The sequence below is a fragment of the Pyxicephalus adspersus genome, chromosome 6 (assembly GCF_032062135.1).
Source record: "Pyxicephalus adspersus chromosome 6, UCB_Pads_2.0, whole genome shotgun sequence".
Taxonomy (NCBI): domain Eukaryota; kingdom Metazoa; phylum Chordata; class Amphibia; order Anura; family Pyxicephalidae; genus Pyxicephalus; species Pyxicephalus adspersus.
The window spans coordinates 87,376,045-87,402,454 of record NC_092863.1 but is presented as its reverse complement, the minus strand read 5'-3'; the positions used below and the strand labels follow the sequence as shown (position 1 = coordinate 87,402,454).

Here is a 26,410-nt window from a genome sequence, read left to right as displayed (position 1 = left end):
GACACCAGACTGATGTCACCCATGCTGCAGGGAAGGTCTTCTTTACACTTCTATGTTAGTAAGGTGTAGGTAAACCTAACCGATACTGGAGAGAAAAGAGGAAGAGTTGCTGAACTTTGCTCAGGGCTGTCTTGCTGTGCTGGGAGTGGTCGTCTCACCTGGGGCTGAGCTGTGCTTTACCTGGATAAGAGATGTGAACAGACCTGGAGAAAAGATGATGCATTGCTATACTGCTCAGGATACCAGGTAGGAAGGTAACATGTTAAATATACTGTATGTTACAAACAGGTGGGCCTACAGCCGTAGGGGAACAATAGGATCCAAGGTGCCAAAGCTTACTGAAAGGGGAGATTCTTCAAAAGCTCTGGAGGTCCAGCCTGGTATCTTAAATTGCTTACATCAGCAGTTTGCAAGGGAATCTGTCACAAAGCCTACAATGTGTTGCTTTCTGAGGACAAGATTGAGTATTGGTTTTGGAGCAATGAAACTGATAGGGAAGAGTGACCGAATGACTGCTTTCATTGATAACTATTGTTTTAGCATTGATAGGCAGGTGTTTACCCTTCTGATCTGATTTCATTGGGAAATCTGTTCATATCAGTATCCTAAAATAAGAGACATACTTTTACTGGGTCCAAATAAAGCCAGGTATAGCTGGGGAATAGGATGAAAGGCAGACAGCCGTGAAAACAGTATGGAGCTGACTACAGCTGGTATGTAAGTGGCATCAAATACACTATATCCATTGTTATGGATGAATATAAAGGTAAACTGTACAGAGAATATAAAAAATGATTTTGCTGGCTTCTGATTTTAAACATACTAACCCTTGGCTTTCCTATTGGCCATCTGGTTTTAGTACTTTGTTTTGCTGGAGGAAAGCGCTACAGACCGTTTGGTTTTTGTAATCTGCATTTGTGATGCTGGTCAGTAACTTAAAAATCTCCAGAGCCATTACTGAGTCAGAACATGCAAATAACATTTTCCATTCTCTCCCACTGATTATTGTCTTTTGAGATTGTGCAGATAAGTTTGGGCTGCTCACTTACCGAGATGAATTATCTTCTTACAAGGTCAGGTATAATTAGCAGGAAGGTGGAGAAGCAGACAGCAGTATTGGGGGATTCTTCACTCAGCTCGGTGAATGTGGTGATGATTCAAAGAATACCCAATCATATGCAATCTAAAAACATGTTTTTTTATTTTTATTGTATAGTTATACTTTATATGTATAAGTCGGAAGAGCTTTGTTACATGACCAGCCTATATTCCTTTAGTAATTCAACCCTATAATATCCAAACAGAAATTTACAGGTGGAGATTCATGCATACCAATATTATATACTATATCCCCGAGTCTCCCAATCAATATTGTTCAACTTACTTCACATACAATTCATGTACTGGTTTGTGCCAAAGGTATCAGCTTTACAAATCATGTCTTGACAATAAAAAAATCACAGAATTCTTGCAGATGCAGAAAAAATATATTTATATATATATATATATATATATATATATATATATATATATATATATATATATATATATATATATATATACTTCGTATAGCAGATCCTGAATTATGTGCAGTGGTTCATCAAACGTTTTTTGCAACACAGTCCAATTTTGCATGCAGCTCTTAAAAAAAAAATTGACAGCATGAGGATCAGTAAGTTACGTCTGTGATTATAATATTTTATAAAATGTATCCCATTTAAGGTCAAATATAACCAAAGAATACATCCGGATATTGGTGAGCTCATAGCAGGGGATTCACCCAGTTTGCGGGTCCTATGATTGGACCCAGATTCTGGCTGCAATAATAAAGAGGAATACAAGTTTTGTAATGCTGATTGGACTGCCCATTGCCTGACTGTCATATTAAGTTGTTTGAGACAGATGTGCAAGTTGCAGATTGGAAGTTCTGACTCTATTGACGGATTTCTTGTTTTAGGGTAGTGACTTTTTTTCATAGCAATGCACTTTAAACAAAGGTTTTACATTATGGCGCTTGTGAAGCACAGTGGGACTTTCTATTTGCTTCTTATGGGTCAGAGGAAATCAATACAAGAAAAATAAAATCACTGATTTGTCTATTCACACTTTAAATGCATTGCATTACTGCAATGCATGTTAACCCACATTAATTGTTGTTGCTTTGTTGATTTGTTGCTAAAAAAAAACAAAATATTACATGTTGATTTTGCCTGAATACCAACAGGCTAATACTTCTTGTCTCTGTCTGTGCTGAGTGTTATTTGTTACATTCTACCTGGCACTATAAACATAAGAACAACTCCCCCCATCCTATAAAGAGAAGAGGAAGGGTTGCTCTGTAGTCCTGTACTAGAATAACAATGTGGCTCCTTCATAAATACAATACAGTGAGTGGATGTTCTGACTCTAAGGCTAGCTACACACGTGCAATGGTTCTCGTCTGATAATCGGCTCTGGGCTGATATCGGATGAGAATCTTGCTTGTGTACAGTGCTCGTTGTTCATCGTCCAAATGACCATCCTGGCAGATCCACGGGCAATGGATGACGTACGATCGTTCCGATTCGTCGTTCTCCCCTTTCCATAGGGCAGAATAGTGCTGTATGTACAACCCTCATTTATGCATCTTGCAGTCGTTTGTTGTTGGAAAATGCACGTGTGTACATAGAGAGAATCTGTTTTTATTAATATTAATATTTCTATAGCGCCAACATATTACACAGCGCTGTTTTACTTGCCAAGGGAACAAAAAGTAGAACAGTAGATTCACACATCTACATTTGACGTATTACTCTGAATGGTTCAAAGCTGTAAATCAGTTTTCAGGTTGTGATGCCCTTTATGTGCCTTGCAGGGTTTCCCATTCTAATGCATGGATGTGCATTCACTATCATGGGTTGAGATTGGGGTTGATTTTCAAAAGGAACATAGGCTGTTCACAAAGCCAAATATTTTCTTGGCAAGGGATTTTTCACTTAGCCTAACAAATTAGATGAATATTTGCTGACCTCAACCATCCAGTCATGTGCAGGGAAAAATCTTGTTCATTTCTTGCATCCGATTGGGTATTCTTTGCAAAGTGAACTATCACCACATCTCTTAGATTGTCAGCTCTTCTGGGCAGGGTCCTCTCCTCCTGTGTCACTGTCTGTTATTTGAAACCCCTATTTAATGTACTGTACAGCTCTACGTAATATTTTGGTGCTATATAAATACTGTTTATTATTTATTTTAATAATAAATTCACTAAACCAATTGAAGTATTCCTTGCTAGGTGACAATTCAGCTTAAACTCCTTTAGTAGATCAGCCCCGTTAGCAAACACCTTCTCGTACTTGGCATCTCTGCTGTTACATCAACATATTTTAATGACTCATTGGTGATTTACTAAAGGAGTAGAACATTCACTAAGTCCAGTGAATCTGACCCCAGTATATGCATAATAATATATTTAGAGAACTGAACAAGCAGTAAAAATATTTCCATCTCAGCAATGGAGAGCATAGAGTTAAATGACTGGCTTGGATTGGTGTATAGTTGATATGAGAGTAGCTGAATGATGATATTAGGGTTGTACGGGTTGTCACTGATGAATGTGAGTCACTTGGAGGTGGAGTAAGCTGTCTGTTATCTCCTGCAGTGACAAATGACTTTAATCACCCCGATCACCTAGGGACCATCAGAATGGCGTTTGGTAGAGTGCAGGCTACTTGTTGAAATTGTCAAACTGTATGTATAAACTTAGCCAATAACCATTAGTTTTTTATGTATTTTAATAGTGATGTGACTAAAACAATGCAATTCGCTGCCAATTTTGCGGTTGACCGATCCAAATGGGTTTTACTATTATTATTATTAAACAGGATTTATATAGCGCCAACATATTATGCAGCGCTGTACAATAAATAGTTTACTACAGATTTATATTTGTTTCAAGCATTTTATCTGAAGGGATATTGATTGGAAGTAAAACATGTTCTTGTGTATTGGCCCTAAAATGCATATAATAATTAGCTCTTGTTTATGATGGAGCCCCTCCATATTTTAAAGGTTTTTATATTTATCTGTCAGGTGTCAGACAGAACAGGGGAAATACTTTTTAAACTTCAGCAATGCATGTGTTACAGTGCACATTACAGTACAATAATATATGCTGCAGTAGAATACATTTTGGCAATGCACCTGTATTGTAGTGCAAGAGACTGACAATTAAGCTATGTATACATGGCAGATGGGGAAAATCTAAAATAAATACAGGGGTTCCCCAATATAATTCATTATTCCTCCATGGTGGGTTGATGAACGACTACTGTGCATCCTACAGAATTACCCAAAACGGTGCTGTGTGTATGGCTTTCCTTCATTCATCCCCAGAAACATGAAAGATTGTTTCCAGCATCCAATCTCTGAGGTCTGTATGGGGCTTAAGTCAAATTTACCCTTACTGCATGAAACAAAAACAGAATAATGGTTCATTAATGAAAAGTAAATACTCCTATCTAGTTACTGGTCAGATAGTATGGTGGAACTGCAGGGGAAGGGCCAAGGTGCTGATGGGACGTCATTCTGGAGAATAAATTGAAAAATGGTATATTGGACCTGGCGATACAAAGGGTTGTATCGGTAATAAACCTAGAAAATTAAACATTGCGAGCAGGCTTTATGTTAAAGATGGGACAGACTATGTCTGTTATGTAGTAAATCAAACTTACCTGTCTGTTTGCAATCTTCTGTAGAATGTGTGTGAATTTGCAGCTGCATGTACATTCTTAGCATACCTTGATATCAGAATAAATGAACTCGTGAGAATTAGTGCAAGGGTGACGTCATTGGAGCCTTGCCATACAAACTGGCTGAAGTTCCCAAGGACTGGGTTATGATTTTGGCAAAGTGGGCAAATTTAGTTCCACTTCATAACCATGCACAGGAAGTTTAAATAAAATTGGCTTAACAGCAATGTGCCTTTTTAAATGAGATTAGTTATTTTTGGTTTTGCTGAGTGGAACCTGAAATAGTTTAGGAGGCATCGGCAAAGCACAACACACCCTCTGTTTTGTTGCCAGATTGGTAAACAAATTATTTGATCTTTTTGCCTCTTAATCAAAGTCGTTGTGGATTTTTTCCTGCAATCAAATATGCCACCTTCCATTATGTTTTACAAAAATAGAAAAAGCTGCATGAGTGATCAGAAAGCAATAATAATTTGCTACATGTCACTAATGCAACTTCCTGAAATTAAGCAATTAAAGAATAAAGTCCACTTGCCGTTTAGCATGGTAATAGCAGTGAGCGGCCTATTCCTGCAGCAGGTCTGGTTATGTGATGTGGTATCTACACTTACCTGTAGGTAGGTCCTTGAGCTCAGTAGGGTACCCTGAAGTGTAAATACCAAGGCATCAGCCTCCACAGAGAAGTGATGTCAAATCTTTTAACAGTGGGAATGTTTTGTAGTCTTTTACCTTGAAAGGGGATAGTTCTGCTCGGTAAGAGAACAGTCTAGTTTTTTTGTTCACCAAATCACCCCGTGTCCCTACTGGAGAGATTTCACAGCTGGAAACATGGTAAAATCTCCCCATGGGAGAAATTAAACAATACCAATAGTATTATCCTACCTCCGGGCTGTCCAAGACTACAGATTAAAATGTTTTTATAGCTTTGATCCCTATGTTATTCCTGGATATATGGATGTTAGTTGCCTGTGGTCAGTTCATGAGTGGAATTTGGTCTGTGCACACCACTTTCACCAAACACACCAATCATGCAATCTTCCCCCTTCCTATTTGGTAGGTTGTATTGCCCCTTGCCTTTCACATGAACATCTAGTTGTGCCAAACCATGGTGTAACAGTGCTGCTCCATCCTGGTGGCTGTGAAAGTCTTCAGACACCTCTATGCTATATGATAAGTTGTAGAAAACATATTTAGAAGACAAAGCAAAACATGTGTAGAGAAAACCTCCTTGTGCCAATAATCCTTCTGTTTACCTACCAGTTATGAGTCTTGTGCCTCAGGTCAGTGTTTGTTTCTGCTCAAACAATGAACAATTCTGTGTATGAAGTAATACGGTGCTGTTGACAAGCCAGCTCTGCAAGCCGGTACAATAAGCCACATTCATTGTTATTGTATCTTATAGAGAGCTGTGAAGAATGTTTTGCTTGAGTAGAGCCAAATAAAGGCTTCTTGAGATTTTCCATATATACTACGTGAGGTAATTTCAATTAATGCTTCTTTGTATATAAATTCACTTCTAAACTAAATGTATTTAATAAGGTGGCCTCAAGGACAGAGGATAATCATTTCATGAATTGCTAATGCAATGTAGGAAAGACTTCACCCACACTAAACCAAGTCAGCCCACCAAATCTTTGCAGAACCTTTAAAGCCAAAACCAGGATGCTTTGTTCGTAGCTTTTATGTAGGACTGCAGCCTCTTAATACATGTTTCTGTGCAATCTTTTACCTAAAAGCAAGAACACAGCCCTGGCTTTCATTGAGACAAGAAGGGCCATGGTAGGGCCTATGAAGTGCTGCACCCACCAGTCATCATAGATGAGGCGCAAACCTAAAAAAAGTGGCTCTGTCAACAGTCATTTCTGTAAAAGTGCACCCCTCAAAGCATAAAAATTTAGGGTATTCAGTGTATAATTTCCATAGCTTTAAAAAGACCCCTGATTGTATATGATTAGTATGGGAATCTGCTCAGTTTGATCTATTTTGATTCATCAAGAGCAAATCCTGTGATAAATTAGGCAAACCTGAATGTGAAAGTGAAGCTTATTAAAGTTTAGGAGAAGGGGGATGAATCTGGTAAATTCTGGTCATTTTTATGGGCTACTACAGGCAAACTACCGCCAAAGTCATGGCAAGCTGTGCACTGCCATAGGGTTGTACCACTAGGAATTAAGTGTTACTTTATATAGAAGGGTAGATAACTCTTCTTTATAAAGTAAAAATGTGTTTTTCTTTTTTTTTTCAATAAATGCCTTTTTTAAAAAAAAACAAAAAATCCAAGCCCCTCGCCTTCTGTCTTTACTGCCACGGCAGTAAAGACTGAATGGGTGCAGAGCCTCCTGGGATATGTATGTCACAAACCTTAGGTTTAATTCATCTCCACATGCCCAAAGACCAGGTAAGCACAGAAGGAGCTTTTCAGTCATTGAAAAAAAAGTTACTGATCTCCTACGTCATCCAATTTTGCTCCTGCGCAGCTAGAAGTGACGTAGCCGGAAGCCAGAAAAAGATGGCAGCACCTGGTGCTAGGACGAAGCAAACATCCAGGACAACGCGGGATTGTATGGAAGACAGCTCCAGAGGGATCCAGGGATCTGTGAAAGTAAAAGTAAGTGACTTTTTTTTTGTTTTCACTTTAGTTCTGCATTAAATACCATTCTTGAGCGATGCCAGAAAACTGTAAATGCTAGTATGGGTACGCTCTTTCGCAGGTGTCTTTATTCAGACATTGCCTGTCCCTTCTGTTATAATAATTTTTTAATTGTGGAACTATAGTTTTAAATAGTAACTGGATGTGTGGCAGAGGCTAGTCCTTTTTTTATTTATATAAATTTATATATATATATATATATATATATATATATATATATATATTATACTGTAATATGGCCCCTCATTTAATTTTAGGAAGTTGAAAGCTATGATGACAGATGTATGACAACCTTAATAAGACACGTGTATCGTTTTAGGCAGGATGGGACTGGCCCTTGTTTTTTTAATTTCATCACCTTGTTTGTGTGTTTTTTGAATCCACGAGCCAGCACACGTAGAAGGTTAAAGTCTTGTAAACATCATAAAAACTTGCGTGGGTGATCTTATCACATCCATACATCCTTCTCCAGCAGACAAGGGAATCTTCATACCAATATTTCTCAGTCTAGGTTTCCAGGTAACTTTAGAGCCAACTTGCAAACTGTGAGATCTGGCATAAATTCACAATATCATGCCCAGATTTTTCTTGCATTTAATAAAAATATAATTTTTAAAAAAAGAAACATCGGAGCTGTACCGGTTTGTCTTATCTTAGTGATGAAACTTGATAAATTTTGTTGCATAATCTGAGCATTATTTGTTTCTGGTGTCTGTATTACTTCATTTTAGTCATTTGTTACAGTGTTGTTATTATTACAGCTTTAATGTGTCTTATGTGGAACCTCAGGGATGGTATGTTGTTACACTATTGGTCAGTAAGGTGGCCCATCACTGGGATGATCTACTGGTTGAGGATAGAACGGGGAGGGCTAAGTCTACAACAATTTCAAACTTACTTTATACCAAAAAGGTACTTTTAGTCTGTCCGAAAGATGGAGTTTTGATCTGCTTAAAATGTAGTCCCCCCCATCAACATAAAATACTGATAAAATTATTATCGCTTGGTAAGAGTCGGTAAGACCTTTCTGTTTTCAGTGCATGTCTTTTGGAAACAGAGACACTAGGCCTTACATACTTTGTGTTTCATGTAGGCATACAAAGTAGAAAGCACTGAAAGCCAATGAAAAAAATGTCGTTCTTGGTGTTAAATTTGTGGTAAAAATAGCCAAATGCTAAAATTATGCTAAATGTCCATCCGTTACTGATCAAACTTGCTGCAACTTCTAATACACACTGGGCCTGATTTTTTTTTTTTTTTTAATTCCCCGAGATTGCAGAATATAGGTTATCTGGTCCAGGATTGAAAACATTTGCCAACTGATGGCATATTATTTTCAAGAACTGCATTCCAGTTTTGCTGAAACCCCTTGGTTCTCCTATGATAGTCTGTCTTCTCCAGCTACAGGATACATTTAGCAATGTTCACTTTGTTCCAGTGACAATGGTCCAAGATGGTATTTCCTTTCACTTCCTGATGCCACTGCAGGATGAGTAATAAAGGCAAATATCCTGCTTGGGAAACAATTTGGAAAAGATAAAATGAAATGGTTTTAACCCTTCCCTGTTCTATCATAAACTGTAAAACCTAAAATCACTGGATATGTCAGCTTTTTATTTAATTCTTGTATGTCCATGGGTCTCACTTCTTACAGCTTGGCAGTATAGAATTCAGGAACAATATAGGTAGTGCCTCTGACTGTCTGGCTTGGTCAAACCTAATAACTATGGTTTGTCTTAGCATTCTGGAGGTTGACAATATGTAATTTCCCCCATGCTATTTTTAGAGGTAACCCAGAATGTTTACCTTCCTTTCACTTTCTTTTGCTCCATTGTACTTCCAAGTATAGTGGAGCAAATGTCTCACTCAATGTGAATCTGCAAGGTCCATCAATAGCATCACACTGGAAATCCAACATCCTGCATATGGTATCCTTGGTCCAATGAGTAAGAACACCTAGTGTGAAATTCGTTGAGGTCGGTTGTGGTTCTTATGTTTGTCTCCTTGAGAATAAAAAATGTGACTGAGCAACTAGCACCACTTTTTTGCTTTGGAAGCTGCCAGAATTCCTAACAAGTATTCTCTGATTTGTGGGGGTTCTTACACACTTTTTTGGCTTCAGCTTTATAGCTGTTTATCTGCAATATTAGACTTAAGGTACTGCTGCCTCTGACTTCCAGTTTCAGAAAAATTGGAGTGATTTACTTCTGTGATGCCCATTGTTCTCTGTGCTGGAAGGCATGATGTGAGGAGGCAAATCCCTGTCTCTACCAAGATAGCCACCTGCACACAGAGACACAGCGCAGAACAAGACCTGCCAATGCAGTAATGGGGAGCAGATCCGCTTCAGAGAGTTTTACTGGTCACTGGTTTACTGGTGACTGGAGAGAGGGTTTTACTGGTGACTGGTAATTGTCCTGTGCCCACCTTTTTTGGGTTCAGCTTCTAAAGTTCAGATCCTCTTTAAATATACTGTCAAGTATAATTGCTAATTAGACTTATTCTGTGAAATAATTTATTATTGTATTTCATATTAATTTCATTATTATTCCAGAAATCTGCAGAATTCTCTATAACAACAATGACTTTGATTCCATCTACTGAAAGAAGTTATCTGAAAAGAATTGATGAGAGGCCGAAGGAAGATGATGTTTTCTACATGTATGGATCTACAACTGCCCATATCACAGAGGAAACAGAATATGTACGCAAGGTGAGTTTACATGCCACAATGTCGTTCACATACTTCACAATCAAATTGTAGAATCTCTTTGTAAGGCCCAGGTCAGTACCAGTATTCCCCAGACATCGGTCCCCCAATCTATAGCCGCAGTCTTCGCCTGTAACAGCCCCGGCTCAGTCTCGGGAGACAGGTTGTCTCTCCCAGCACTCGGCTGCCCCCAGGGCTTGGTGCGCAAGGGATGGTGTCTGGACATAGGCCGGCAGTTGACCGGCTGGCATTTTATACAGTAAAGAGTACAAAATGTCAGGAAACCCAAAAACAAGCCAGGAGAGCAGTCCACCAAGTGAATTACAAACAGAAAGGCAGAAATAGAGTCGGGGGTCACAAGCAGAGGTCGGTCCAGGCAGAGTTCAACAGATAGTCAGGAACAGGCACAGGTCACTAACAGAGAAATACTAAAAAATCACACCAACACAGGTAATCCCAGCAGACGCTATAACAGGCATCTGACACGAAGCAAAGAGGCTATAAAGTCCCAGCAGCCAATGACAGCATGGGATTGATTCAGAACTACTCGGCTAATCAACTGCACACAGCTCCAATTCCCCTCAGCTGTGCGGCCTAGTGCAGAGGATTCCGAGGGAAAACCCCAGCTACAGGGATACTGCAACCCTCAGGGCTACCGCAAGTGCAGCCTCCTGAGTGAATAGGCTGCACGCGCCCTCCGGTGGTGGGGCATCACCTGACATTCCAAAATTGATAAGGGTGTTCTTTCAATTGCCTAGCTCCCTTTACACCTTCCCTCATACGCTTAGCTGATATTAGCAGGCTGCTGAATCACTGCTAGTAGAGGGGAAAAGGGGAAGCTGGGCTGCTGAGCCACTGCTGGGATGGAGGAATCTGAGATGCTGTGTTACTACTAGGAGACATTACTATGGTTGTCGAATAATTTATACTGTAATCAGGTTGATCTGAACTCCTGAAAAAATGACTGGGGCCACCTAAAGCAGAACTAAACCCAGAGGAAGAGGATACTCACCTGTCCCTGGTCCATCTTAAACACAACAATCCTCTTCTGACTTCTTTTTCACATTCTGATCTTTGTCCATCTTGATAGTGCAGACACATGTTACTTCATTCAATTCCTGAAAAAAAAAAAATACAATGAACTGCTAGTAGATGTATCTTTGTTTATGTAACTGGTTCTTACTTTTCCTCCATCCAGATCAGAACAACTTTAGAGAAGATACACAGTCAGCTCTTCAAAGATGAAAGCAATGGGAAACCTGTACTGGAGGGGGTATGTATATATGTACATCTGGATTATTAGATCACCCATTACCCATTTTCAAATCAACCTAAAAATTTCCTAAAATGATCAAAAATTAAAATGCTGAATTCTTGCAGTATGGCAGTTCGTGGGTGTTCTGATCTATGCCTTTGTATATGGATCCCTGACTATCTCCACATTCTCTCCCTGGATCTAGCTCAAATTGCAAAAATCCCCTACAATCAGTTTTAGTGTGATACTCTTAAATTGATTCTTTTTCTGAGAGAAACTTTCAAATTCACTTGTCGTACTCCACCCAAATTTGACAACTATTTTCATGCATTTTGTAAAACTTTTGGTAAAACTTTTTATAAAGTTAGGAAAGTTTTGTGTTGGTAGCTGACACATTGTATTGGCATCACATGGTTTCCAAAAATATCCTTTTTAAAATAATTGTTTCTTTCAATTGTCTCAGGACATAAAGTGCTGATTTGCATGGCTGTTTTAACTATTTATTCACAGTCTGACTGCTGGGATATAAATAAATTGTTTGCCAGGTTTTGCATATTATCCTTAGTGTTATGGTGCAATGGACTAAAAGCAAATCTATATCTAATATGCAAATTAAAAGAAAGTTCCTTTCAAATGTATTTTAATTGTAATTCCTCCTCTCCCTCTCCCCTCCCTGGTCCACCCCTGACTTGTCTCGATCAGTCCTGGATAAGGTCCCATGCTGCCTGTCGGCCATCTCGTCATAGATGGCTGACAGATTGCTGAAACTCAACCTGGATAAAACAGAACTCATCATCTTCCCCCTTCAAATTCCAAATCTCCCCCTGACATATTCCTAACTGTTAACAACACTGTTATTCGGCCCTCCCTTCAGGCACGTTGTCTTGGCCTCACCTTTGATTCTGCCCTCATATTCAGAACATTTCCAGGTCCTGTCACTTTGACCTGCCAACATTTCCAAAGTCAGCCCCTACCTGTCCCCAGAGACCACCAAACTCCTTGTAAATGCTCTTATCTCTTGTCTGGACTACTGTAACGTCCTCCTCTCTGGTATTTCACTAACCCGACTCTCTCCTCTACATCTCTATCTATTATGAATCCTGCAGCCAGACTCATTCATCCTTCCCTCCGCTCCTCTTCTGTTCCATCTCTTTGTAGTTCTCTTCTTTGGCTTCCTTTTCACCTCAATCATAACCTCATCACACGCACGGCTCCAGGACTTTTCTAGAACTCCTCCAATTCTCTGGAATGGCCTTCATCATCCTATTTAGCTTGCTCCTATTTTCTGCTAATTTAAAAGGGACTCAAAACCCATTTTTTTAAAAAAAAATGTTGCCTACCTCTCTTCTTCTGTCTAATAAACCCCTTACTACTTCCCTCCATTACATATCTCCCCTCCTATTGTGTGTTAATTCCTCCACTTCCTAGATTGTAAACTATTCGGGGCAGGGTACTCTCCTCCTGTATCACTGTCTGTAGCTGTGTCATTTGCAACCCCTATTTATGTGCAGCGCTGGGTAATATGTTGGCGCTATATAAATCCTGTTTATTAATATTATAATTATTATTATTATAATTATTAATAACCTTCACCTACAAGAGCTACAGCTGGCAAGGAATCTCCAGCGTCTGAAATCCTTCTTGTTGGTGTGATGTCACAATTGTGTGCTTCAATGATGGGAAGCCCAGTGGGAGGGACTCAAAGGGATTGATTTATTAAAGCTCTCTGACTGGGAAGGCTATCATGGGGAAAACCTTGGTGATCCAGAAAACGTGGAAAGTGAGAGATGAGGGACACGGACAGAAATATGTTTGGATGCTGAAGATTTATTTAATGTTGGGAGTGATAGGTAAATATAATCCACCTTGTTTTGAAAAAAAAGGCATGTAAGGTTGTGAGCTTGGTACAGCAGCGCTGGGCACATTACAGGTCTCGGGGAGACTGCAAATACAGTGCCCTTTCTTTAGACGTTGGCCTCTTCTTCCTAAATGGGCATTTTTGTTACTTATTCTTGACCTTGTGGTTGAAATATAGTTTTTCATCTTACTTTGGCACATAAAACCCATTATGGGCCTTGAGATGACCACACATGCAGTGTCTGTTTCTTAGAAGTTGTCCTCTTTTCTACCCAGATGGCCATTTTTGTTATTGATCCTTCCCCTAGCCATTGAAAAAAAAAAAAAATATATATAGATATATATATATATATATATATATATATATATATATATATATATATAATTTGTCACTTTATTTGGCAAATTAAAAGCTCATTACGAGTCTTGGGTTGACCGGTCATTTAGTGCCCACTTGTTATTAGTTGGCATCTTCTTCCTGGATGGCTATTATTGTTTTTGATCCTTGTAGTTCAACTATTTAATCCAGTCATCTTACTTTGCCACATGAGAAAGCCTGCACATCTTGCACAATGCCTGACTTATAAATAAACACACTAAATACTAAAATACACTAAAGATATAAATGTGTACATAATTATGTAGTTGCATAGGTTAACACAAGTTACGCTTCCATCGGACAAATATATGTATGTCTGTGTTTATCAACGCACATGAAAAGACAATAAAAACCTTTATAAACTGATAGTTCAAGTCTGCCTTTTGCTTTGAAGCTAAGCTGTATTTACTGTACACCTCTGAGAACAAAGAAATCTAGAACACCAACACAACAGCACTGTGTAAATTTATGTTGTATTGTTTTATATTTGTTTTCTGTCTTCATAGAAAGATTTGGATATTCCAGATTCTTTCTAGCTTTGAACACATTACCTTTCCTTTGTTTGGTTGCTTTCATTCTTCAATGGCTTGGTGAAACCATCTGTGTTGTGGGTTATTGACACAAGGTGTGTGCTAACTGGGTATTTGCTGTATATCTAGCCTGCACTCCTCCAGTTTTTGTCCTGTCTTTAATGCATGATGATAACAATCAGTTTTGATGGTATTTTCTTTCTGGGTGTCAATTAAAAAGTAAACAAAAATGATTTCAGGTCAGTTGTAGGTGAGTTTATATGATGTTTTGTATCTGTTTTAATACTTTTTACTTCGGGTCTATGTTTGTGCCGCGCGGCATTACACACATTACTGTGCCATACAGTAAAATGAGTAACACGTTGTGCTTCTGTGCCAATCACACTCAATGGTACCTCAATCCACTTTGGTGACAGATTTACGATGTATCGCACTGCAACTCATGGCTCAGTGTATATGGCAACATAAATGTAAAAAAAAAAAAAATTTTGTTTGCAATAGGCCTCCCATTTAAACAAATGGGCTGTCTGACCCCAAGGCCTGGCAGTGCACACCACATTTATGTGGCTGCATAGGTTTACTATTTCAGAAAATGGCACCCATGACTTTACAGAGCATTATCAGTTTTCTTACAGCAGATCTTCCAAAAACTGTAAAATTTCCCTGCCCCATAAAATAGCTCACAAATATGTTAATATAAACTGTGACTAAAAGAAAGCTTTAAATTTGCCTACTCTGGGCTACCTTTTGACATTTCCAAGAGGCAGGGGCTCACTTGAACTTTCTAATAATGGAATGCTTTGCTGTATCCAACATCCCCAGCCCTCAGACACTGATCTCTAAATGTATCAACAGGGTTGGATCCAAATGTGCTGCAAATAAAAACCATAATTCTAAAGAAAGTCTATAAAGTTTTTATTACATGATGAACCCCTTCCCTTTTTCCTCTAGACTTCCCACATACAGCAAAATGGCTCCACACAACATGAGGACAATTCCTTTGGTTCGCGGTACAAGAGAATCATTGAAAAATTACAGGATCAGGACTTGCAAGTAGAAGATGTTCACAGAGAAAATGAGGATCTACAGATTAAGGTACAATTGTTTATGAATTGGCAACCCTGATCATTTCCATGAGCTGACCATCCTTTAGTCATTCTGCCCACAGGCATTTAAAGATCTCCAAAGAGCACTAAAGCAAGGATGTGCAAGTGAATAAAGGTGGAATAAGTAAGGAAAGCCGACAGACATTTCCTGGCATAGGGGCATCCTGGAGTAATGATGGAATCTTTATCTATCCAATTTGTTATTGCTATCCAAGATCTTTCTGTTGATATACTGTATACAGATAGATTGGTGTTAAGGCGATCTCCTATTGATACCAGATCAATTTTCCCTCTTTCTGATCACTTCTGTCTACAGCGCTGGAAGAGTACGTAACTCATGCAACTTAATGTGTGGTTAGATCACTCTCAAAACTTTATTGTTTGCACACAGTTTATATAACAGTTCAAAGGCATGATCAGTGCATGATCGCATGACTACAGACAATTAGCAGACATGACAAATGTCCTTGTGGTTCTCTTAGAACAAGATATTTTTTTCAAAGTAACTGATACATGGCCGTAGGTAGGAAAGGAAGAATTTCAAGGCAAAAAGGGGGAAAGTGGACGCTAGTTTACTGATAAGAAGAGTACAACTAGTTTCAACATAATTCAATCATCTACAAAACATAACAAAAGCACAAAAATAATTAACTTCAAGAATCTGCAAAATTCCTCAGCTCCTTACAATTGGTATAGGACCATCTCATATACATCTCCAACTTGTTTTAAAACTTGCTGTGGCATGTGCCAAATAATTAAGCTGAGCAGCAAGGTGGAAAGTTGTGTTAGCTGTACAGTGCAAACTTTTCTGGTGGGCGTGCTCTTGTTTTCAAGTTGTTAATTGACTCACAACTGCTGATGAGTCTAACAATAACAATATAAATAAATTTAATCCTTTTTAGGATAAACTTGGATCTGCTGCAAGCTAAAATATATTGGCTTTAAATGACATCACAACTTGATAATCAGGCCTATTTGCATTTGCAACAAACCAACAACAAATTTGCTAATGTTTACACAAGCAGAGGTACCTTTATACTGATTTGTGTAATTTATATGTTAACAAATGTATGCAATGCTTTTATTGTGGTCATACTTCCTCTAAATAAACAGTATTGATTATCATACTGTAAATTGTGACAGAAAAAATGTTTGCATATAATAAAATCTAAAAAAACATACTCATTAAGTTTCCATAAAATATGATTGAAAAATACACTATATGTCAGAAGTTTGTAGACACCTAAATGGTACAAATATAAGTTTCTAATTTTGAAATCATGAAAGTTATTAGGAAATATTCCACCTCCCGCTGTGGTTATTAGACTTGTGTCTAATAAATCAAAAGTACAATTGTGAGGTCAGGTACTGATGTTGGAGAAGAAGTCACAATCAGCATTCCAATTCATTCCAAAGACGTTCAGTGAGGTTAGAGCTTTGTGTGGACCACCTGAGTGACTCCAATTTCATTGAATCATGACTTTATGGAACTTGCTTAGTACACAGGACATAGTCACACTTATACGTAAAATGATAATGCCCACAGAGTGCAGAACGGTCTAAAAAGTCTTTCCCAAACTTTTGAACATAGGAAAATCTTTGAAATACCTTTTAGGTCTTAGGGAACCCTTTCTATAAATATTATATCCTAAGCTTTTAGTACATAAGCATGGTGGTCAATTTGGAAAAATGCTTCTTTCATTGTTGGCTTTTGGTATGAATGTCACTCTTGCAGACACCCTAAAGGATTACTGGTGTCAGTTATGGTAACCAGAAAGGCTCATTGCTTAGGGAACCCCCAGCAGCCTCGGAAAGAACTCTAAAATTTCTTTGTATGCTTTAGTATTGACACCTTACTGGAAACACCCAAAACTCACACTTTGGTACCTGCAAAGTACACGTATATGAAGACTTTTTTTAATAGGACATTAGCCTTTTTTTTTTTTTCTTTTTAATTCTGCATATTTGTTATTCAAAGGAGGCCTGATCTTAGTGAAATGGTAGCTAGATGTCTCTAATTTTCTATTGAACTGTTTCTGATTTAGTTGGAAGCGACACGTGAAGCTGGTGCAGGAGCACTAAGAGATGCCACACGTAAGCTGTATGAAAACTACAACAAACAGTCTGAGCAGCTACGGAGGAGTCATGAAGAAGAAAAGCAGAAATTACAGGTAAATGGTGGTTATATCCGAATTACATAATAAGTAATAAAGTCAGACCACCCAAAATTTTATTTGTGTTAAGCATAGATAATGTAAAATATAACTACAGCCAGATTTGAAGAAAAATGTATTTTTATAAAATACATTTAATAAACTAGTATAACTACCTAAATTGTGGGTTTATGACTTAATTGCACAGCACTGGATAAAATAACAGTGGAAGCTTGCTGAAAGAAAAGTGCTTTCAGTAGCATTTGATTAATTTGTCTTTATTGTCAGGAGGCTAGGACCAACGGGTGACCAAGTTGTAGTGCTTACATTAATAGATAAGTGAGGGTACTGATTTGGCTATGTTGTCTAGTACTTATCTACTTATTAGTAAAAGATTGCAAAATACCGGTATATTGGTAGGGATGAGTGAAATTTGGAGTATTCATTTTTTTTCTAATGTAAAGATTTTGTTGAAATGTTATCATTTTAAAAAATGCATTTTAGCCAATAGGTTTTGGTTGAAGGGTATAGAATCTTCCAAATATTCTGGGCCTGTTCATGTGCCCTTGTTTTCTTTATTACATTCATAAGATAATTATTACTTTGCAGAGCAGTACTTCAGATGGGTTATTAAAAGCACACAACTGCTATTGGGTATAGTACATATTCTTTATAGTATTGGGCAATGTTTCTAAACCAGGGTTCCTCCAGATGTTGCTGGGGGTTCCTTGAGCAATGAGCAGTTTGTGACACCAATGATCTTTTAGGCTACCTGTAAGGATGAAATTCTTTCCACTGGCCAGCAATCTAAGAAACCTTTTTCCCACTGATCATCACAGTATTATATTATGAAATGTGGATATAGTAAATATAGCAAGGGCTCCTTAAAGACCTGAAAGTTACTTCAAGGGCTCCCCCCCAAAAAAGGTTGAGAAACACTAAGGGTTAAAATATCACAAGTCAAATTCAAAATATATATTTTATTAGCATTAAATATAAAATTATAGAAATATAAAGTATTCTGCTATAAAATAAAACTTAGGTTTGCTGGATCACCCAGCTTCACTGATGAAAGTGTATCCTCTCCAGCCTTGTAGAGCTTTAATAAATCGGGGTCAATGTCTGAATTTTAAATAGGACAGCGCCACCAGCATACTCCCTAAGGATGTCCTAATCATCAGAACCTAATTTACAACACTACATTCTAATTTAATGGTTTTAAGGCGGTGGTAAATGTAGCGATGAACTTTTGTTTAAAAAATGTGCCTTTATCTCAATATACCCTTACCTGTAGGCAATGTTTGACTGACGATTTAATGTTTTCTTGTTAAAATATGCTCAAAAAGCCCAACAATTTTTATGAGCTGTACTTATTGTTTCATATGAGATTACTGTCATAGTTATTACCAAAATGTTTTCAGGGTCTATAAAACATAGCAAATGGTCACATTTCACATAAATAGGAGCAGGAGATGCAAAGATGTATAAAAGTTATGGGTTTTCAGTTTTACATTTTTATAGATTGCTGCAGTTGAACAAGAAGATCAATTTAAGAAAAGCATTCAGAAACTTATTGTGGTGGCTGAGAAGATAGAAGAAAAACATGGACGAATCCTTGAACTGGAGAAACTGATGGAGAGAATGGAAACTGTGAGTAGTTCATTCTAGAATAATTTCCTTATAGCCCTGAGAGTGAAATGTGACTTTTACTTATTTCCATGTTTATAAACCTCGTTCCAACTACAACTGTGCTTTCCATAACGCATGTATGTTGCAGTATGCATTGCCATAAGAAACTTTTAGCAGCCCATTCATTTGAAATTGCATATGGTGTGCTTTTAAAAAGCCAGCTCAAAATGACAAAATGCAGTGGTTTTTCTGATGTGAATTTGGAGTGTTATTAAGAATAACACCAATGTATATCATGTGTATTGCTGCATGTTTTGTTAATGTATTTTCCAGAAAACATTGGTAAAATTGAGTCCTAACAAGGTTTTTTTTTTTTTTTTTGTTTTTTTTTTTAATTTAAATTTTGGATAGTAGTAAAGCCCTAGAACTTTCATCAGGGGTTTGTTTATGTCTGTGTTCTTTCTTAAGACCAGTCAAGATAGAAAATTTAAGGGAAATATCCCCAAGAGGATACAGACAGTGAAAAAAAAACTTTGGTGTTTCCAATTCATCACTTTCAAACAAACCTTAATTGAAATTTTGGATTTATGGAGGAACTATTTTGAAGCCAGATTTTCCATTAATTTCTCCACAACCCATTCATTTTTGTGTTTCCAACAGGAAAAAGCAACATTGATAGAAAAGAAGCATTTACTGGAGAATGAGCTGTATAAACGAACAGGGGATCCTTCCAACAAGAACGGGTCAGTAATCCAATATTTTATACAAACTGGACAGGAAACTCATTTCACATAGCTTACATGGGATGTGACACTACAGATATTGATTGTCTATACCAAAGAGGTGTGGGGATTGTGAATGACCTTGTTTTTGTTACTTTATCCAATCCTTGGTGTCAAAAGCATGCATAGATGTTAAACCTTTGAATTACATGGCTGCAGGTCTGTTAGGAAATCATTGAAGTATCATTTTGGGTGAAAGACCAATGGTGTTGAAGGCCCCCAGCTCTTTTCAGAGGTGGTTGTTCTAATTTAAATCACACTTTCATTGTTTAAATCACAAATGTAGAGAAATAAAACTTTGTATTTTCCTGTATTATAGTTGTGTGGCAATGCAGTCAGAAGTCTCTACAGTACAAGAACAGATCGATCACCTGCAGCAGCTTATGATGTCACAGCACCAACATCTCCGGGCTCTGATACAAGAGGTGAGACATCCATATCCTTGGCTTTATTTATTATGAGCAGGCAGGGACCAGCGCCTATGGCCTAATATCTGCCTAATATTTGCAGTGAGATGTTTTCCCTGGGTTTCCACTTTTTCTACCTAGGCATGCAAGCACTGTTGTGTGTTTTAGTAGGAACTTTTGTGGCCGCACTTATGGAATGATGAGAAAAATGTCAATGCTTTACCAAAAGTTTCTAGAGATATATATTTATGATACTTTTAAAGAGGATCTTTGATTTCCCCAGGCCAAGTTAGACAACTTTTTGCCATAGCATAATGATAATCCTGCCCTAAACAGGAATGTTTTTGTGGCAAAAGTGGGAAACTCTTGTAACAGGAATGTATAGCTTTCGACAGGTATGCATGCATTGCTGGGCTTTCTTACAAGAAATTCTGTTATACTTGTTATATCTATCATCTGTTAGATATATATCTATCTATTCTGTTATATCTATCATCATAGATGCACCCTTTAATATATTATTATTTTTAAAAAATGATATACAACTGCTAATGACACAACAATTTAAAACAAAAAACATTATAGTTTAACTTTGAGACTATGGGCCTGATTTATTAAAGTGAAAATTCACTTTCGTCAGTGACACTGGGTGATCCAGCAAACCTGTAATGGATTTCTTCAAAGCCATTTGCAAATATTTTGAATCCTGAACCAGGTCCATTCCAGGTTTGCTGGATTCACTAATGAATGTGTATCCTCTCCAGCCTTGGAGAGCTTTAATAAATCGGGCCCTCTATCTGATACATTTTTATTATTAAAATCATTTCAGGCCTGAATATTTTCTTAGTCGCAATTCTGTATTCTTACACTTTTATGTCTGTGCCATCTTGTGATTACTGGAGTCATTGCAACTCTATATACTGCATATACTGTCAACATCTTCATATGGGTTTCTGAGCCACCTGCTTACATTGGAAGTTCTTGGTAAAACATTTATTTGATTGGCTAACATACGGTATATATTATGATATGTATATTATAGTGTGTGTATATGTTTATATATTGTATATTTATATATTCATTTAATATATACTGTACCTGCTTGGTTTTTGCTGTGCTGCTTCCATATAATTGAATTATTATTTATACAAACAAGCAGATGTAAAAATACTCTTAAACAACATATATAGCAATATACCCTTATGCGTGAACATAAACCACTAACCATTGTTCATTGTTCTATTCTATCTATGCCAGTGAATGGGATAGAACATAATAATAATATCGCATGGAAAATTGCACCATTAAAGATTTGCAATGAAACCTATTTTAGGTTACCTGATTCCAATCTCCCGGTAACGTACCATGTTATTAACCATTTATTATTGTAATGGCAGCGTGAAGATCTAAAGAACCGTTTGAAAGAGCAGGATACCACCATTGAGGAATTGAAGGAAAAAGTAAATTTTCTGGAATGTCAGGTAAAGCCAACATACATGATCAATGTATGAGTATTAGCCATTACAGTCCTTGTTTATTTTATGTTTATTGTTATTTTTTATTGGTATCATTTATATTAGTTTTAACATTTAAGTAGACCAAAATGCTTACATTCTACAAAATTGATAATACATTTTGATATGATCTTTTAGTTAATTTGTACAGACAATCTTAAAACCTTCCAGAGATTAGATAACATGTTTTGCAGACAAAATAGAAAAGTCTAATATGGCCTCACTCCAAAATGCACAATATAATAAAAATATGTTGCTTTTCTGAATTTAGTAACATTTTAATTAATAACTTTTGGGATGAACCCCTCCCAATCAATGCAATATAAATATGTTTTGTAATTTTGTACTTTGTTGCTTCTCGGGTGCTTATCTCTGAGCAAAACCCCAATACCACCCTGATCTCTATAGACTACATTTTACCATAGCCATGTCATTTTATATAGATATACTGTATTGGTTTTCCTTGGAAGTCTCTGTTCTACATACGAGTTTCAGAATTATGTTAGGTCTGATGAAGGTATCCATGACAGTTTTTTGTGTTTTCACAAGGCTCATATCTTTGTCAGGTTAGATTAAATTTTGTATTAACCACCTAGCCGTTGAGCCCGACCTTCGCACGGGCAAAAAAAAATGGCTTGGATGGTTAAGCCCGTATTTTTGTCACATCCTTACCTCCATGGTCCCGCTGTGCACATCCAGCGTCGTTTTCCTATTCCAGCGTCGTCCTCCGTCCATCGTCGTCCGTCGATCTCCCTCTCCAGCGTCGGGTGCCAGCGGGACCGGTAAGATGCCGGCCGGTATCTTACCTGGTCCCACTGATCGTCCACGTTCTTCTTCGTCCATGATCTGTGAAACGAGAAGCCGTCCGGCAGAGAAAAAAAAAAACCGGAAGGCTTCTGCGTGCGTGATGACGTCGGCGCGTGTGCGGGAAATTCAAATAGAAACTCATTCATTCATTTTGTATTGGATTCAATACAAACTCCTGTATTCAATCCAATACAAAATAATTCAAATAAATACAAAGTTTATATTTGGTAAATTCAAACTGTCATTTTGTATTGGATTGAATACAAACTCCCGTATCCAATCCAATACAAAAAATAAAAAAAAATAAAATAAAAGTAAATAACTTGGAGATTCAAATTTATATTTTGTATTTGATTGGATACAAACTTGCGTATCCAATCCAATACAAAATAATATAAAATAATACAAAGTACATAACTGGTAAATTCAAACGCTCATTTTGTATTGGATTGAATACAAACTCCAGTATCCAATCCAATACAAAAAAATAAAATAAAAGTAAATAACTTGCAAATTCAAATTCTTATTTTGTATTGGATACAAACTCCCGTATCCAATCAAATACAAAATAATTCAAAACAAACCCCAATAAATACAGAATCAAAGTTTTAAAAATTGCCACTTATTCCCTGGATGGCTAGTGTGTAACACTGTGTCTTATCTTACCTTTGCTGATCTTCGCCTAATTTCCTTTATTTTATTAAAAATTTTTTTTTTTACATGATTGTGTGTTTCAAACATTTTTTATATTCATAATATCTACTAGAACCCTTGTTCGGACATATTTCTGTAAGTTACAGGTCTACAATTTAAAAAAAAAATTTCATGAAAAACAGTGGATCACTTTTGGTACAGAAATCTAGACCTCAGTGTAACGCTTAGGTGGTTAATCTATGGGCAAATTGAAAGCAACATTGTTCCCTAAAGTTCCAGAATTATTCCTTAAAGTGAAACTTACTTGTACACTGTACTTTACTTTCTACTGCTATGTGAGATCCACATATGCTATTGCCCATTTTTTTTCCAGATTCAGTATCCTTAGCCATCGTACAGAGGACATCACATTTTTTACTTTTTTTAAAAGGGTATTTTTTAAGATTTGAAGGGGGAAGATTCACCTTTTGTGTTTACTCCTCTATCAATAAAGACTAAATGGAAAGCTTGCAGCTTCCTGGAATACATACGTCGCACATCCCAGGAGGCTGTGGCCTGCATCTTCTCTTTCTGATCTCATATATGACACATTTTTCGGAAGCATGTCATCTGATCTCGTGCTTGGTCGATGTGAGATTGGGTGATGTAGGAAGAAGAAACCTGGAAGTAGAGAAGGAAAATGGCAGCGCCCTATGTCCAGCCTGCGCAGAGACGAAGAAGGAAGATGGGTCGTACCATATCTCAGAACATATCATTTCCAGCGCATATTTTGCAAATGTGAAAACAAGCCAATAAAATCTAATTTGAAGACAGGGTGGACTGTTCCTTTCCATTGGGGGGAAAGTATTGCCTTTTACAGTTGTACTGGGGAAGCTATTTTTTGTTACTAAGAAAATGTTTGTTTTTATTCCTCTACCAGAACAAAGAACTGAAGTACAAAGTAGATCATTGGTCCAGCCCAAGTACGTTCAAAATCTCAAAAGGAACATCTGTAAAGTAAGATTTTAATTTTTTTGGTCCCTGAATAGAGAGTCTATGGCTACTGAATAGATGAATTTATTATAGTCAGAAAAAGGAAATGGATGGCCCAGGAGAAACCAATCTAAGATTTCCATTTTGCAGCGGCAGACTTGTAGAATACCTGGGGCATTTCAGTGCATTAATAGAAGAAAAAAGATTGCTTGGTGTGCCCACAATGGTTTAAAATAATGTTAAATATGTACTTGGCTTCTAAACTCTGCAGTCAATGTTAATATTTGCTTTGCCTACATAAAATTTTATTGTGTGTCAGAAGGAAAAAAATGTGTTTTTATAGCTTTGGATAAAGCAGGGAAGGGCTAGAACTTGTTGAACATGTTGGTTTTTACTGCTATCTGAGGCTCTGGATATTCACCCTTCCTGTTCTGCTGACAATAAGAGAAATAAAGTGTAGGTTCAACTTTACCAATATAATAATGGGGAGAACGCTGTTTTAACACACTGATTGCGCCCATGGAAATATTTTGGAAATCTTTTATAGTCCTGTGTGCATCCTTGTTGTTTTCTAATATTTATTAGCAAGGCTAATGAATTCGGCTATGGAATATCACCTGCCTGTGACAGGATTATCTATTATTCAGTACTTTGAATCTTACTTAACAAAAACTGACCATATACATTACAACCTTACTTGAAATCTGCCAATTGCTCTATATAGCATGTGCCTTCCTAATAGGGAACACATCAAATAAATCATATTAATTTTTGGAACATCTAAACACCTAAACATCATGCATCTCTAGCAAGGGCAAATGCAATGATTAGCCTGATTAATTACAAATAAATATAAATCCTATGGTTTCTACATTTTTTAAAATCTAAAGTAGATTCTGCAGGGCTAAACAATCGTATTTCAAATGTTAATGAGTTTGCAGATTTTATTGTAATTGGTCAGTTTTAGTGATTCCAAGAGTTTCTATAATATATATTATATGTCTTAATGCCAGCCTCCCAATATATGTTCATTATTAATTTTAAAAAAAGTGAGTGGGTGCAATCTATAACTTTTACAGCATATCATTTATTAGTATGGGTGGTCTTTTTAAAATGATTTTAAATGCTGGTCTTTTGGTGCCTATCTCTGCATCCAATGTTAAAACCAACCCAGGCAAAGTTAATATCTTCTATACAGACACAGCAATATTGCAGCAAAGTAGACATTGCAGTGCCCATCATCTCCTGCTGCCTACAGAGGGCACCACCCTGCCAGTTTAGTCAGTTAGGTCTGCTTGCTTTCCCCAGAATGACATCATTGCTGTTCCAAAGGTTTAAAAATGCTGCTGAAAGCACTTTTTGATAATAAATTGCTTTACTTTTTCAGTGAATCGATGCTTGGCACTCTCTCACCTTACTTCATGCTGCTGAAACACAAGAAACCTACGGGGAACAGCTGATGGTGTCTTAAAACCAACTGATTCTCATCTGCTGGACTTAATACCTGGCGGATTTCATTTCACCATCTGGATCATCATCACTTTAGCTTGGCAGTCGGCTGTCCACGTATGCATGGCAGCATCCTACAACAGAAAGTCTGCCCTATTGTTTGCAGGATTAAGAAGCGTAAAGGAGACATGCTCACTGAGAGTTTGATATTATCTGAACAATCAATAACTCTGAAGTGCTTATTTTTTATTTTTAAAAGCATACAGAGGAGCTTGAGGCAACTCAAAATTAAGTCACTGACCTGCTGAAGCTATTTGAGAAAAGCTGAATCTGTGCAAAAGTTTTTCTCTTTTCCTTTAATAGTTTGTTTTACTGAATACAGATTTTGGCCTCTTTCTTATGTTAATGTTGCAGTGGAATAAGAAGAAGAGTGTAGCTGGAAATGGGCAAGTTCACCAAAATTTTCAATTTTCCACTCGCCCACCAACCAGATTTCCTGCAAAATATTGATGGAACAGGTCTCAATTAGAGTGTTGCTCTCGCTATTGGATTCAGCACTTCTTTTCTTCACATTTTTGAAATGTTAAAATTGCCCCAGTGGTGAGTGAGCAGAGCCTACATGTCCAGCAAAGCATGAGAGGGTCTTTCATTGCCCAAAAGAAGTTGTGGGCACAAAGAACACGCCTAACAAAAAACAACATGAAAATATCCTGTGCAGTCACAGAACACCGATTCACTTTCAATGCATGTCTTTTTAATAAATGTTGTATATAATTATTTAATTTGTAGAATAAAAGATACTGCATGAATACTTTGCGTGATGTGT

General features: G+C 37.3%; 1 protein-coding gene across 2 annotated transcripts; it reads left to right on the top strand.

Annotated features, from left to right (window-relative positions):
* Positions 1–26,393, top strand: CCDC68 (coiled-coil domain containing 68). Of its 2 annotated transcripts, none has more exons than XM_072416485.1 (11): positions 1–246; positions 9,935–10,093; positions 11,289–11,363; positions 15,063–15,206; positions 17,263–17,388; positions 18,892–19,020; positions 19,660–19,742; positions 20,101–20,206; positions 21,586–21,669; positions 24,083–24,159; positions 25,523–26,393. In XM_072416485.1, the coding sequence occupies exons 2-11, from the start codon at positions 9,962–9,964 to the stop codon at positions 25,593–25,595; spliced, it is 1,029 nt and encodes a 342-aa protein (XP_072272586.1). In that variant the 5' UTR covers positions 1–246; positions 9,935–9,961; the 3' UTR covers positions 25,596–26,393. The 2 variants fall into 2 exon arrangements, with proteins under 2 accessions (XP_072272586.1, XP_072272585.1); XM_072416484.1 differs by lacking the exon at positions 1–246 and adding an exon at positions 7,229–7,338.
* The last annotated feature ends 17 nt before the right edge of the window (positions 26,394–26,410 follow it).